The sequence below is a fragment of the Natator depressus genome, chromosome 2 (assembly GCF_965152275.1).
Source record: "Natator depressus isolate rNatDep1 chromosome 2, rNatDep2.hap1, whole genome shotgun sequence".
NCBI classification, from domain to species: domain Eukaryota; kingdom Metazoa; phylum Chordata; order Testudines; family Cheloniidae; genus Natator; species Natator depressus.
The window spans coordinates 36507325-36523199 of record NC_134235.1 but is presented as its reverse complement, the minus strand read 5'-3'; the positions used below and the strand labels follow the sequence as shown (position 1 = coordinate 36523199).

Sequence of the window (15875 nt, the reverse complement as noted above, 5' to 3'; positions counted from 1 at the left end):
GTGTAGTAGGTATTATTATTACTCCATTTTACAGATGGGGAATACAGAGCAGGAAATGTTAAATGATTTTCCTAAGGCCACCCAGCGAGTCAGTATGGAAAAGAAGGCAGGTGATACTGGCATGTGCTACATGACTAGCCCTCTAGACTGCACAGCCAGTACTGAGGTAATATGTTCAATGACTTTGTGACAACTTTGAGAATTACCGTTTCTTGGGATTTTTGATGTATGTGTCTATTAGCAAACTGTACATCTCCGAGTGAACATTCTCAATTAGAATCTGAAATCCATAGAAACAGCGAGCCTCTGGGATTTGCACTTCCTGGCTGAATCGCTCCACCTACAAAAAAAAGTGCCAGTTAGGGTATTAGCACTACCTGAAAGAATATTTTCAAGCCCTGAGATGAACAAAAGCAACCCCCTTGCCATGGAGAAAGGATGGGGGCAGTTGGATTGAAACATTTCACAAACATGCATGCAAATAGCTAGCAGATTGTGGAATTATTCTTTGAGAAAGTGAATAACGCTGCTGTATATGTAGCTTATAAAACTGTAATCAAGAGGTATGATGTATAAGTACTGAAAGTATAAAGCAGAATACTGCAACACTGAAAACTTCACATTACACAAACACTCAGGATTTTGGGTTGATATTAAATAAAATGAACCAGTACTTCACGAAATCTCTATGTCATAGAGAATGTGTGTCTCTTTCTCCAACCTCACCCCATACTATAATGTATTCCCTAGATGTGCGCCCAGAAGTTATATATGCACAAGGTCCAGGATGGGCCATTTTCAGGCCTACACCATGGACGGTTTAAGGTCAGATATCTTGCAGCCAAAGCGTGACTACAAATGGAAAATCCATATAATCAGAAAGGGGAGATCCATCGCTTCCTTGTAGACCTGGTAGATTCAGAGATATCCCCAACAAGTCACCTTCGTAAACACAGGTCCTTAGAATAAGTTTTACTGAGATAAGGAACACAGGCCAGGACATGGTAGTATCCCCTATGGTTTTTTAAAAGTGCTATGTTAGGGAGAGAGAGTATGATTTTAACCAACTCAAAGAGAAACACTGATGACACCACTGGAGAAGTTCAATCCCATCTTCCATTCCTAAAAAGCCAAAAATGAACACAGTCCCCTGGAAGGGAGGACTTAAAGATTGTTTCCAGGAATGGAGTGGTTGGAATCCTTCAGACTATACTGGTGTGAGCCTTATGACGTTTCACTCCATATTCTTTATGAAAATATGCTTATGATATGAATATGACACAACTGAGATATACTTTATGCAAGATGGGTCTTGTAAGATAACATTGGAAAGGTTCGCAAAAAGAAAAGGAGTACTTGTGGCACCTTAGAGACTAACCAATTTATTTGAGCATAAGCTTTCGTGAGCTACAGCTCACTTCATCGGATGCATACTCACTGCATCCGATGAAGTGAGCTGCAGCTCACAAAAGCTTATGCTCAAATAAATTGGTTAGTCTCTAAGGTGCCACAAGTACTCCTTTTCTTTTTGCGAATACAGACTAACACGGCTGTTACTCTGAAACCTGTCAAATTGGAAATGTTATAATTTACTGAATGTGATTAACCAATTTGTATGCCTGTATCATTTCTGTATCTGAAGTTAGGAATATTGTCTATGTATCTGTATTTCAACTATGCTATTCTGGGTGATGCCCACTGCTAATACTTCAGGTACAACGATGGGAAAGCCAGACAGGGCCGATGGCCCATGAGCGAGGACAATGGACTGTGAAAAGGCTTGGCCTTCCTGCGGACCCTTGATACTGCCACTGACTCATGTACGCTGTGATACTACAGAGTCAGGTGGTCTTATCACCTGATAATAAACATTACCTGGGACTTCTTGTAACTTTCCACTGGAAGGGAAGAGGGGTCAAGTTTGGGAAACAAAGGATTCCCGACTTATGTAAATCCTATTTAAGGGTAGGGAGGAAGGCAAATGGGACTCCTCCTCTCCATGACTTGTCTGCTCAAGAAGAAAGACTGCTAAAGCCAGCTGAAGGGAAGGCGGGGGCGGGGTGGGGAGTGTCCAGACAGAGACAGGGTTCCAGTCTGAAAAGGAATATAACTGGAACTCTGAACCACAGAAACTTTGCAACCTGCCTAAAATAACATTTAGGGTGAGAATTTACATTTCGTAACCTGTTTCTTCAGTATATTGAGCTTAGCTTGCCTATTTTGCTTTATTTGGTCAGTAATCTGCTTTGTTCTGTCTGTTATCTCTTACATTCACTTAAAATTCACCTTTTGTAGTTAATAAACTTATTTCTTGTTTGTAATATAACCCAGTTTAGGTAATTTCTAACTGAGAGAGCAAGAAGTTGTGCATATCTCCCTCCACATTGAGGGAGGGGGCAAATTTCATAAAACCTTTGTGTTTGTACCCCTTAAAAGGAGTGGGCACCAGAGCGTTGGAGCAAGCCCCTAAGGCTGAATCTTTCCAGAACGGATCTCTGTCTCTCTGTGCAGCTCGGTGTGGCCCTGCCTGTGTGCTTGGCTGGAAGAGGCTTGTGAGCCTAACCCAGCAAGGTCAGGTAAAGGAGACCAGGCTGGCAGAATAGGTTGACTCAGTGGTATGCGAGCACATCAGGTGACATCCCAAAGGGCCCAAACCCGTCACAGGCCTAATTTGTCTTAAATATTGGCCCAGGGAGAACAGGTTGCTCAGATGTCTAAGCAAAACTGAAATTATGTGGAAAAGAGAAAATTCAACCAGTAAACAATAAAGAGTCACTTGATTATATTAAGTCAAAATTGAAATGAAGAGTTTTTGCTAGCCAGATGAATGGTAACTCGTGAGAAATGGGCTCATTGTAAAGATGCCTTACCAAATTTTCATTTACAATTCCATCGCTGGCTGCAAAAAAAGCCAGGACATGAGAGATGAAGTATTTTTCTTCTGATTTCAGCTTGTTCCAGTGAGGAAAGTCCTTTGATAAATCAACCTTATGGTAAAAAAAGAAAGAAAAATATAATATTATTGTCCTTTCATGTTGATAACTCATGAAGAAAAATAGAAGAAGCTTAAGCAAATCAGTGATGCTGGGAGTTATTTGAGATCAAACTTGAAAATGTTTAGAGAATTTTATTACATTTGTAATTGAATTCAAAATCAAACACAGTGAAAGCAATGAAGTACGGTAGTGTATCTGCCACCATAACATAATTTAATTGCTTTGCAGCTTATAAATGACCCCTTCCCCTCCGCGCCCCCCCCCCCCCCCCACACACACACACACAAATACAGATCTTTGGAAACTCAGAGAATATGCACACCATTTAGAGTCACTAGAATGACCACTAGATGTCTTATACTATAGTGTGTCTGCAAAGATATTTCTAATGGCAGAGTAGAACAATTTACTTTTACATAGCGCCCTTCATCAGTCTGTGAAACACTTTAGGATGAAAGACACTACAGAAATGGAAAACTACTTTAGATATTGAACCATACAACACTGAAAGTGAAAAAACATTTCCTCACTGTGAAGCAGCAGGATTTCAAAACCTCAATATGTGTCAAACAACAGAGATCCTTTCCAATGTGTCTTTAATGATACTTGCAATTAAAGACCGCATTTTGCAACGAGCCTTTAAAATGACAAGGATTTTCTTTATGTGACATCTAATTTCTCCCACAAGGCTACTGTTGGGACAATAAGAAAGCATTACATGTTTGCTCTTCTATAAGACAGTGAATTCTGGCTGGGGTAGAAACCACAGCTTCCTTAGCAGGGGTTGTATTTTTTTTTTTAAACCACGGCAGCAGTTAGGTAGGGCCAGATGTGAAAACCAATGAGACACCAAAAACTTTATTCTTACAGTTAGATTCCCAATTCAGTCAAGCAGGGCACTGGTGCTAAAATGACAGTGAGTAGGAGGAACTGGTAGGATAGTTAAGTCCAAAGCAGACTGCAAAGCATTACAAAGGGACCTCACAAAACTGAGTGACTGGGCAACAAAATGGCAGGTAAAATTCAATCTTCATAAATGCAAAGTAATACACATTGGAAAACATAATCCCAACTATACATTATAAAATGATCTGGTCTAAATTATGTTACCACTCAAGAAAGAAATTTTTGGAGTCGCGGATAGTTCTCTGAAAACATCCACTCAATGTGCAGTGGCAGTCAAAAAAGCAAACAGAATGTTAGGAATCGTTAGGAAAGGGATAGATAAGACAGAAAATACCAGATTGCCTCTATAAATCCATGGGATGCCCACACCTTGAATACTACGTGCAGATCTGGTCGGCCCATCTCAAAAAAGATATACGGAGTTGGAAAAGTTACAGAGAAGGGCAACAAAAATTATTAAGGATAGGTAACAGCTTCCATATGAGGAGAGATTAATAAGACTGGGACTTTTCAGCTTGGAAAAGAGATGACTAAGGGAGGATATGATAGAGGTCTATAAAATCATGACTGGTGTGGAGAAAGTGTGGGAGGTCTATAAAATCATGACTGGTGTGGAGAAAGTGTGTTAACTTAGAGCTATAGAGTGTCATTAGGTAGGAAGGAGTATTTAATCAATTCAACTTGGAGTAAACTACATGTATATTTAACAGCTGTCACCGTTTACAATCATCTGCCTAAAATAAAATAAATAAATAAATAAATAAATAGTGGCTAGCACTTCAATAGAGCATTTTCATCCATATATCTCAAAGCATTTTACAAGTGAGGAAACTGAAGCACAGAGAGTGTAAGTGTCCCATCAAAGGCCACATGCAGCAAGTCAACTGCAGAGCCTGCAATAAAAGTCAGGTCTCCTGACTACTAAATCATGGGCTTTGTCCACTAGACCATAGTACTCACTGTGTCCCTAAGACACCACACTGCAACGCATATCAGGCCTGACACACTCACTAACCCCAACACACTTATCATAATATGTATCTAAAAGGTGTCTTGTAAGGTATAATGTTTAAACTGATCATGTGCCAGTCCTGAAAATCATTGTGTGATGTATGTATGGGTTGTGTACAAAGAGTTACATGTGTGTACTAGAAATACATTCTTAAAAAGTGTTTGGAAGACAGTGCACAAACCCTGCCTGCCCTAGATAAAGAAATGTGTATTTACCAGTCTGACCTGCTTGATTACAGGCAGGGGACAATAAGAGCACATTTACACATAAGGTAAGTAAAGCTATCAAGCTAACAACCATGGAGGAGAGAGTTTAGTGAACAAGCCAGGGGAAAGTCTCTGCATCCCAGGAAGACTTCCTGGCTCTTGAGGCAGAGACAATGGACTTTGGGAAATATAAGGGTAACAAAAAGCCATTAATCCATCACACAGAGGACAAGAGACCAGAGCTCTTGGAATCTGTGAAAGGTGGATCCTTCAACCATTTGGGCTGAAGTCTCTGGAACCTGACAATAGATGAGAAATTGCCTCAGACCAAGATTGTAATCTGTTAAACTTTAGACATTAGAACGCACGTTTTATTTTTGTTTTGTCTGCAATCATACCTGTCTTTTTCTCTTGCTTAGTATCACAGAATCATAGGGTTAGAAGGGACCACAAAGGTCATCTAGTCTAACCCCCGGCCAAGATGCATGATTAGTTGTGTCTAAACCATCCAAGACAGATAGCTATCCAGCCTGCTTTTGAAAACCTCCAGTGAAGAAGCTTCTGCAACCTCCTGAGGCAGTCTGTTCCATTGCCCTACTGTTCTTACGCTTAGGAATTTTTTCCTGAGATTTAATCTAAATCTGCTGTGTAGTTTGAACCCATTGCCTGTTGTCCTGCCCTCTTTGGCAAAAGAGAACAACTTTTCTCCATCTTTTTTGTGGCAGCCTTTCATGTACCTGAAGACCACTCTCATATCCCTCCCTTAATCTCCTCTTTTCCAAACTAAACATACCTATGTCCCTTCAGCCTTTGCTCGTATGGCTTGCATTCCTTTGAACATCCCTTTGATCATCATTGTTGCTGGCCTCTGGATCCTTTCCAGTTTCTCTACATCCTTTCTATACATTCATGACCAAAACTGGACACAGTACTCCAGCTGAGGCCTAACCAGTGCTGAGTAAAGCGGAACTATCACCTCTCATGACTTGCATGCTATGCCTCTGTTAATGCAACCTAAAATTGCATATGCTTTTTTTGCAACAGCATCTCATTTCTGACTCATGTTGAGGCTGTGATCCACCACAACTTCCAGATCCTTCTCAGCAGTGCTGCTGCCAAGCCAGTTTTCCCCCATTCTGTATTTATGCATTTGTTTTTTCTCCCCCAAGTGCAGCACCTTAGATTTGCCTTTGTTGAATTTCATTTTGTTGTTTATAGCCCAGTTCTCCGATTTATCAAGATACTTCTGAATGTTAACTCTATCCTCCAAAGTATTGGCAATCCCCCTTCCACCCCACCAAACTTTGTCTCATCTGCAAACTTGATCAGTATGCTCTCTCTACCTATATCCAAGTCATTAATAAATATGTTCAACAATATTGGACCCAGAGCAGACCCCTGTGAAACCCACTTGAATCACTTAAATCTCTGTTCTTTATTAATAAACTCATTCTTGTTTTATTTACAAAATAATATCAGTGGTATACTCTAAAGTGAAGTGTGAGTCTGCAGCTAACCTAACAGGCTGGCATGTACACTCTCTTTGGAGGCAGTGAACTTAATTTCTGTGAGCATCACAGTGAGACGTCTCTGGGGTTCACTAGCTGTTAATTGCATGGGCAAGGTGTAAACCAGCAGAGTGTCAAGGACAGACTGGAGTGGCAGGCAGTTGAAAATCTCATCTCCAACAAGGCTGAGACTTGCTGAGGCAGAGAGATCACACTGTGGCTTACGGTTCTGAGTGTCCCGAACAGAACATCACACTCACCTCTTCTGCTGTCCAGAAGGAAGCTTGTGCCTTTTTATACATGTTCCATATATCCGGGTATTGGAGTGGGAAGATGACAAATCTACGAGGATTTTTTCTGAGAAGAGGCTCTTCATTTGGTTTAAAGTCATTTTCAATAGCATCTGAAGGGAAACCCTAAAGAAAAAGCAGTGTCATTTCAGAGGATTATTTCCCCGTTATTATTCCACCACTTACTTTCTTTTTAAAATAATGCATCTGAGGAAAGATAAAAAATTCCTCTGAATTAAACCACTGAGATATGCACATGCCTAAACCAAGTAACTGGAGGATCTTCTGCTGTAACCCTTGCTCTTCTGTCCGCCATCCCTACTATTTGTTACCATAGCTTATCGCTTTGTCTTTCTGCCTGGCTCTACCTAGAACAATTTTGAGTGTTGTAAATTAATAAGTAACATCCCTAGAAGTTTGCCTTGTACTAGGTGCAGCAATGTCAGGAAATGTCTGATTCTACACTGCAAAAAAGTCTCTGTGCAGTACAATGGAGAAAACCAACTTTTATTGCCAAGATTCATGGAGCAAACAACGTTGAACTGAATGCACATGCAAGGTCACATAACCCCACTACCAGTTTGTGTCTAGCACAGCTACTCAGGGCTTGTCCATGCAGGGATGTTACATCTGATTAGCTCTGGTTTGCTCCCATTAAAGTCCTTGTGTCCACACATACTGTTTTTAAGTACATTATTTGGTGTCTCAGGTTGCAGTAATTAACCCTGTTTGGAACAGGAAAAACTTTACAGTAAGGTTCCCCTCCCCCCACCACTTTAGAGTTTGTGTGGATGCCTTCCTAACTACTCCAAGTCTGGCAGTCCTCCCACTGCTACCAGACTGCAATGCTTCATACCTGCATCAACCTGTCTGTGTATCTGTGTGCCTTCGACTGCTCGGATTTCATCTTCACTGGATGTCATCCTATTTAAATGCTGATGGGCAGCCAGGTGTGCCCCTGTTCGAAACCAGGAAGTAGTGAGTTCACACTCCCAGGCTCATATTCCCATTTTATCAGTCATGCACCTTGGTGCTTCTGTGTGGACCCCTGCAGAGCTCCTGGACAGAGTTGCACATACAGTTATATCTGCATAAGAGTCACCAGAATGCAAACATTCTCAAGCCATTGTCATAGCAAATGACTGCAAGGGACACTCCCAGACTTGGTTCCAGTGCCATATCAAAGCAAAGGAGCTCTGGCAAAAGTACCTGAAGACAAGGGACAAGAACAGGACCACTGATAATGCTCCTACCACCTTGTCCATACTAAGAGCCACTGGACAGCATTTTTGCAAACAATGCCACCTGACCCAGAGGATTTGGATATTATACAAGAACCCCATATGGACAGCCACCCTGAAACTACTGTGATGTAGAACTCTACCAGGAAGTATTACATGGTGTAATAGAATAAAACTGTACAAGGGGATTTAAACAACATTTTCTGGTAGTGGCTGTCCTCTACAATGTTGAATGGAGCTGGGAGCCCCTCTCAGCCTGCTCAACCTTTAAACACTGCCCTGCCCCACTAAAAATGGTACCCACAACAGAGACTTAAAGCTATAAAGTTTTATTTCTCTGAAGTATAAAATCCCACAACCATCATTAATCATTCTCACCCCATAAATTCCTTGGGAATTTTGAAAGTCCCCTTCCTGCTTGCTCGGTGACACATGCAATGGTCTCAGTGCATCTTTCCAGATGGCCAGGCCTGCTGCACACACCAGGCAATCCCCGGCTTGGAGCAATGCCGAGCTGCTGGACCTCATTTGGGGAGAGGAGGCTGTCCAGTCCCAGCTGTGCTAAAGCTGAAGGAAGTATACCACCTACGGACAGATTTCACGATGCATGACAGAAAGGGGCCATGACCGGGACACACTACAGTGCAGGGTCAAAGTGAAGGAACTGCGGAACACCTACCACAAGGCACAGGAGGCAAATTGCTGCTCCGGTGCTGTGCCCATGAGCTGCCGGTTCTACAAAGAACTGCACATGATACTCGGTGGCGACACCACCTCCACTGCGAAGTCCACTGTGGATACTTCAGTGGCTCGCGTGCCAGTCAGGAGTGGACCAAGCCAGGAGAATGAGGATGTGGAGAGGGCGGGGGACCCAGAGAAAGAGGATGGCTCGGAGACCTGAGATGCATGCAGCCAGGAGCTCTTCTCTACCGCGAAGGAGGCAAGCCAGTCACAGCTGTCGGAGCTTGGCGAAGCGTAAACAGGAAAGGAGACCCCTGGAAGTGGCTTTGATTTTGGGAATCACTGAAGCGAGTTATTGGGGGCAGAAGGGTTGCAGAAAGCAGGCTTGCGTCTGTGATGCGCATACCACCACGTGCCTAGTCCGAATGGCGGAACAGGCTGTTAATTCCCATGAAGTGAGGGAGTCAATCTGCCTCAGAGATCTCCAGGAAACTCTCATGGAGATACTGGGCAATCTGCTGCCGCGGGTTCTTTGGCAGAGCTGCTTTGTTTCTTAACCCCATTAAGTGTAACTTTCCCACGCCACATTGCCATCACTTGTGCGGGGGGGGGGGGGGGGGGAAGCACACAGGCAAGGGGGGGCACACATTGCTGCACACAGGCAAGCTGCATAAGGGCCAGGGTGGAAGCTGCAGTCTTGGAGAAGACCCTCCCTTGATTCCCTGCTCACCCTCAGCAGTGAGATATCTTCCATAATGAACACAGCCTGTGGAAAATGTGGGGCCCCAAGACCCATGTGCCCAGTGTACAGTAGGGTCCAGGAACACTGATTTCCCCTGCGGCTACTCACCATTTTGGGGGTCTTGTGGCTCATGTGTGCTGCCTGGGGTCAACCAGTTAGTGACAGGTATGTAAATAGTGGCTGTGTTTTAAATCACTGAATCGGTGGTCTGTGTGTTGCAAACAATACTGCTTCTGTAAAATGTTGCATTTTTGCTTCACAGATATGACCTTGGGAGCCTAGTCTCCATCTTGGTAAATTACCATCAGCTGATAATTACAGCCCCACCACGCTGAGGCTGAAGCAGAAAATGTTTCAGAAGTCTCTGGAAGTCACGGAATCTGTGACATAATCTTAGCTTTACTAATGAGATAAGGGGAAGTTTCTAAAAAGAAGGCCTCTGACCCACAGGGGTGACTGGAGATGGTTTTAAATAAGACAAAAAAAAAAATCTGTTTTCAAATGAGCCAACATGGCCCATCCCAACCTGTACACCTGTGTTAAAATCTATGTGAATTCAAGTGCAATGAAAAAACTATTGAGCAGCAAGGAGGAGGAGAGGAAAGGCCTTGGGAAGAAAGTCGGTTGTAAAACTTATCTGGGTTAAGACTAGAAATAAGGATGAACTGTCTCAAATAGGCTTTCAGCTGAAGTCAGTAATTGGCAATGATATCACTTGTTTGTTAAAGGGCATAAGAAAGAAAACTCTTAGAGGGTTTAATGCTAATACCTGCATGACCACAGTGGAGCCAACCAATATGGGTCTAATAACTAAGGCTACGATTATGTCACAGAATCTGTGACTTCCAGAGACCCCTCTGACATTTTCTGCCCTGGCCCGCAGCAGCTCCTATCTGCTGGGCAGCAGGGGGACCCCAGAGCTCCCACTCACCGCAGATGGCTGAGATCCCAGGAGAGTGAGTTTGTGTGTGTATGGGGGTGGGGGAGTGAGAAAACCTGGATTTGTGCTGGAAATGGCCCACTTTGATTTTCATGCAGGTTGTAAGGAGAGTGGTCACTTTGGATAGGCTATTACCAGCAGGAGAGTGAGTTTGTGTGTATGGTTTTTGGAGAGGGGTGAGGGGGTGAGAGAACCTGGATTTCTGCAGGAAATGGCCCACCTTGATTATCATACACATTGTGAAGACAGTGGTCACTTTTGATGGGCTATTACCAGCAAGAGAGTGAGTTTGTCTGTGGGGGGGGCGGAGGGTGAGAAAACCTGGATTTGTGCTGGAAATGGCCCAACTTGATGATCACTTTAGATAAGCTATTACCAGCAGGAGAGTGGGGTGGGAGGAGGTATTGTTTCATGGTCTCTGTGTATATAATGTCTTCTGCAATTTCCACAGTATGCATCCGATGAAGTGAGCTGTAGCTCACGAAAGCTCATGCTCAAATAAATTGGTTAGTCTCTAAGGTGCCACAAGTCCTCCTTTTCTTTTTGAGATCCCTGCAGTTGCCCAGCCGCAGCTGTTGGCAGGAGCCTCCCACCCCCACCTCAGCAGCAGCAGGGGGACCCCGCAGTAGCCCAGCCGCCAGGGTGGGGATTGGACCCTCCTCATTTTGTCACGGATATTTTTAGTAAAAATCACGGACAGGTCAAGGGCTTCTGTGAATTTTTATTTATTGCCCGTGACCTGTCCGTGATTTTTACTAAAAATATCCGTGACAAAATCTGAGCCTTACTAATAACCCCCGGGTTTAGCCTGTTTGTAAGTAACTTGATCAAATGCTTATGAATGTTTTGTTACTGTTTAGGTGTAGTAAACTGCTTATTTAGGCATTTTAGCCACATTTAGAGCAACTGTATTGGCCTTTGGATTTAATAAAGGTATCAAAGCCATGCTAACTCATCCATACTGCACTACGCAGACCTTTTGAATTGGATCTGCAGTTTGACTTGTGCCCACACTGCAAAATGACAAGGCTTGGATCTGAGCTATAGCAGAACTCGGGCTCTGACTCCCCCAGCAGGATCCTAGAACCCCAAGACCAGAGTGCTTGCTGAACCAAGTTAGACTGAGTTGTCGTGGACAGAAGGGAGCCTTGGGCTCAAACCTGATCAGAGCCTGGACTCAATGTGCCACGTAGATATACCTTAAGTCTTTGTACAGTACCTAGCACAACGGGATCCTGATCTTGGTTGGGGCCTCTAGGCACTACTCGAATATAAATAACCAACAAATTGTGCTGGGATCCCTGCATAGCTATCAATATCTAAACAGTGGGGTAACAGACAAATCACCAAACATACTTGGCCTCCAACTTCTGGAGGATTTTGTTCAGATTCTAGTGAATTTCAGCAGAGTGCATTACAAGCAAATTAATTATCACAACATTCCCAAGAGAAGATAATATTTACGTGTCTTTTTAAGTCAAACCCCTTAACATCACTTTAAGGAGAGGGCTTAACCAAATTTCCTTATTTAAATTTAAAAAAGAAAAAATACACGTAAACACTTAAAATTTATTTGACATTTCGCTAGAATTTAGCAACTACTATATGATAGAGTTCAAAAGCTCCCCAAGGACCTGTGTGTTCCTGGTGTAGCTGGAACTCCCATTGAAATCAAGGAGTGCATGCTCAGACTCAGATCAACAAAGATATCCCATATTTTAAAAGCAAAATGTTTTATTATGAACTTTGCCAAACTAAGGAGACCAAATCAAAGGATGTTTGGCAGCGCTGGTGTCCATTTTTTGAGACTTTTTTCTATGCAAAAATGTATTTCATTACACAGATGCAGTCAACTTAAAAAACAAAACACACTTTTGTTTGAATAACTTTACCAGTTATTGTTAGTAGTAACACCCTAAGTCACTAGGTCCAAGGAGAGAATGCTTCACAACGATACTGAAACAATAGAGGACAGCACTGTGTCACCACACCTGTTGTCCCTGGGAGTCATTCACACAACAGAGAACTACATTAAAACACACACACAAATAAAGCCAGGAAGATATGGCTGTAAAAAAGCAAGAAGTCATGACTGAAGCTTGGTCTACATTAGCAACAATATGTTGGTATAACTATGGTGGAAAATCTACACCCCTGGGCGACGCACTTATGCCGACCTAACCCCTGGTGTAGACAGTGCTATGTCAACAGGAGGGCTTCTCCTGGCTCCCACCTCTCAGGGAGGTGGAGTACCTCTCCCGTCAGCAGGTATTGTCTTCACTGAAGCGCTACAGCTGCCCTGCTGTGGCATTTTAAGTGTGGACAAGCCCTGAGAGCAGGAGTGCCCATTGGATACTATGAGCATAGTGCTGCCAGCCCCAAGCACTCAGACACCACAAGTCCCCGTTCACCCCCAAAAGCCATGAGAGCGTTTTTAAGCCAGGGAGATTTTGTATAGCTGTAGGGCCTGGGTTCTTCATAGCTGCCTTCTGGGGCACATTTTCTAGCTTCTCTTCACCATCGCAGCTCGAGGCTGAGCGGGAAGGGAGCCATGCGAGTCTAGCGAAGCTCAGGGCTCCAGGAACTGGGGGCTTCAGAAGAACACACCCGAAGCCAGGGGAGCCGGTAGCCCCGACTCACTCCCCCCTCGCCAACCTCCGAAGAGCCGCACTTGAGACGGACGCTGACCCGTCGTCAGCCCCAGCGGCCGGGTGAATAACGAACCGGCGCTGGGCGGAGATCCCGGCTCGCCGAGCACCTGCCGCACCGCGCTGCCCACCCGCGGTAGGCCTGGCCCCGCCGCTCAGGGGCCATGGCGGAGCCCGAACCCCCCCGAAACAGGCTGCTAGGGGCCGGCCGCAGCGCGCTCCCTGCCCCGAGGGCAGCGCGAGCCAGCCTGGCGCGTGACCCGCCACAGGGCCAGGCGCCCCGTCAGCGCTTACCCGCTCCGGCCCTACGGCCTCCTGCGGCGGAGCGCGGCCCCGGCGCTCACCCATGGCGCGCGGCGGCCGAGCGGGGCTGCGCCACTGTCCGGAGGGACACGCTCGACCAGCGCTGCGTAGCCGCTGGAACGTTACAAACGGCGCGGCTGCTCGGTTGGGACGGCGCGTGCGCGTTCCGACCGAGCATGCTCAGCGAGCTCGGCTGAAGCCGCTGCCCTCCCTCGGGCAGGGAGTCTGTGCCCGGCTGCGCACGGGGGGGCGCAGAGGCGCGAAGGGGCCTGAAGGGGCGGGAGAGTCGGTGGAATGTTTTAGACCCACCCCCCCCCAGAAGTGACAAGGGCCTGCCCGGGTTTGCTGTTCCCAAGAGCCCCCGGCCCGGCCCGGCCCATAGCTGCAGGCGGCCTCCGGCAGCGGGCAGGCTGGGCGCTGCGTGGGCTGCCCTGGGCCTGTCACACCTGCAAAGGGAGAGGCCCGCCTCGAAGTTACGTCTCACTTAAACTGTCATTGCTCCCAGCACCGCAGCGTTGCCCTGCGTTAGCTGCACGCGCCCGCTGTTTAGCTGAGCTTTTCCTCGCACCCGGTCCCTGACTGTCTTACGGGCTGCCAGGAGCTTCAGCCCTCGCCCTGGCTCTAGTCGAGCACCTGCTGGTTGCGGCCTGAGATTTTAAGTCTTAAATTTTTGTTCTTTCTCCTACATGTTTGTCCCTTGGGATCATGTGACCTCGTGGCAGAATGATTTCCTGAGTTGGTGTCACAACTTCTCCAGCTTCCTTTGATCCACACATGGGGATTGCCTGCAGTAGCAGCTGTCATTGTGCCTCTTTCTCCAGCTGTCTAGTGCTTTTTCACATGGCACCATGTCTGTGTAGAACTTGCATCCCACATGTTCACCACAGGCCAGGTTTTTAAAGGGGGAAAGTACCTAGTTGATGCTTTTGAAAATTAGTTGCCTAAATAGCTTTAAAAATCTGGCCCTATACTATCATAGAATATCAGTGTTGGAAGGGACCTCAGGAGGTCATCTAGTCCAACCCCCTGCTCAAAGCAGGACCAATCCCCAACTAAATCGTCCCAGCCAGGGCTTTGTCAATCCTGACCTTAAAAACTCAAATGAAATCCTTCTAAAAGGCATAGTTATACAACCTACAATATAGTTATACAACCATGATGAGATAGAGTGACAACTACAAGTATTCAAAAATCATGAGTTATACACTCAAAAGTTATGAAATTGAAATACATACATGTGGGTTTCTCTTACTTTGCCATTCTGTTTCTGAACCTTTAGGGCAGGGGTGGGCAAACTACGGCCACAAGCTCCCACTGGGGAGTAGGGTCTGGGGCTTGTCCCACTCTGGCGCTCCAGTTGGGGCGCAGGCCGTGACACGCAACTCCCAGAAGCCACAGAATGACCCCACTCCGGCTCCTACACGCTCCAATGGGAGCTGCAGGGGTGTTGCCTGCAGAAGGGGTAGTGTGCACAGCTATCTGGCCAAGCCTCCGCATAGGAGCTGGAGAAGGGACATGTTGCTGCTTCTGGGAGCCACTTGAGTTAAGCACCGCTCAGAGCCTGCACCCCAAAGCCTCTCCCCATGCCCCAACCCCCTGCCCCAGCTCTGATCCATCCTCCAAACTCCTCAATCCCAACTCAGAGCACCCTCCTGCACCCCAAACCTCTCATCCCCAGCCCCACCCCAGAGCCCACAACCCCAGCCAGAGCCTGCACCCCTTCCTGCACCCCTAACCCCTGCCCCAGCCCAGAGCCTCCTGCACTCTGAATTCCTCATTTCTGGCCACACACCCTCCCATACCCTAACCCCAATTTTGTGAACATTCATGGCTCACCCTACAATTTCTATTCCCAGATGTGGCCCTCAGGTACACTAGCTTTCATATTTTTGCTGTCTTCTTTCCCAAAGAATCCATATATCAAAAACAGGTCTACATTTCTATAACATTCAATACCATTTTGGACTTGCACTAACATGCAATTCCCCCCTCCTTTTATAATTGAAAACTTATTAAAAATCCTTATGGCTATAAGTAATTCCCCATTGCATACACCAAAGTACACACTTCATTCCATTTGTTGCGTACATAAAAGTTGATCTTTCTGCTGAAGTGTGTATCCTTCTAATTACATATTTTAATTTTGTTGCCTTTGTGTGCTATATATTTGTTATGATATATTTCAGTGATGTTTTTCATTCTGACAAGTGTATTGTTCCGTCTTGCCAAAATCAAGGATTTTCTAAGATAAATTATCCTGTTACTCCTTTGCATTGGTTGCCTTTTGGAGAAACTACAGTGCCTTTTCTCCACTATAAGAAAAGGAGTACATGTGGCACCTTAGAGACTAAAATTTATTTGAGCATAAGCTTTCGTGAGCTACAGCTCACTTCATCGGATGC

At 45.3% G+C, this 15875-nt stretch overlaps 1 protein-coding gene across 1 annotated transcript in view; it reads right to left on the bottom strand.

Moving 5' to 3' along the window:
* The window catches only part of RRM2B (ribonucleotide reductase regulatory TP53 inducible subunit M2B), a 34166-nt gene extending 20536 nt beyond the window's left edge, over window positions 1-13630 (bottom strand). Inside the window, exons 1-4 of the mRNA XM_074942988.1 lie at window positions 13465-13630; window positions 6889-7044; window positions 2871-2987; window positions 207-340 (exon numbers count right to left, since the gene is read on the bottom strand). Of these exons, the coding sequence (XP_074799089.1) occupies window positions 207-340; window positions 2871-2987; window positions 6889-7044; window positions 13465-13518 (461 nt within the window). The 5' untranslated portion in view covers window positions 13519-13630. The remainder of the gene's footprint in view (window positions 1-206; window positions 341-2870; window positions 2988-6888; window positions 7045-13464) is intronic.
* Window positions 13631-15875: the final 2245 nt, after the last annotated feature.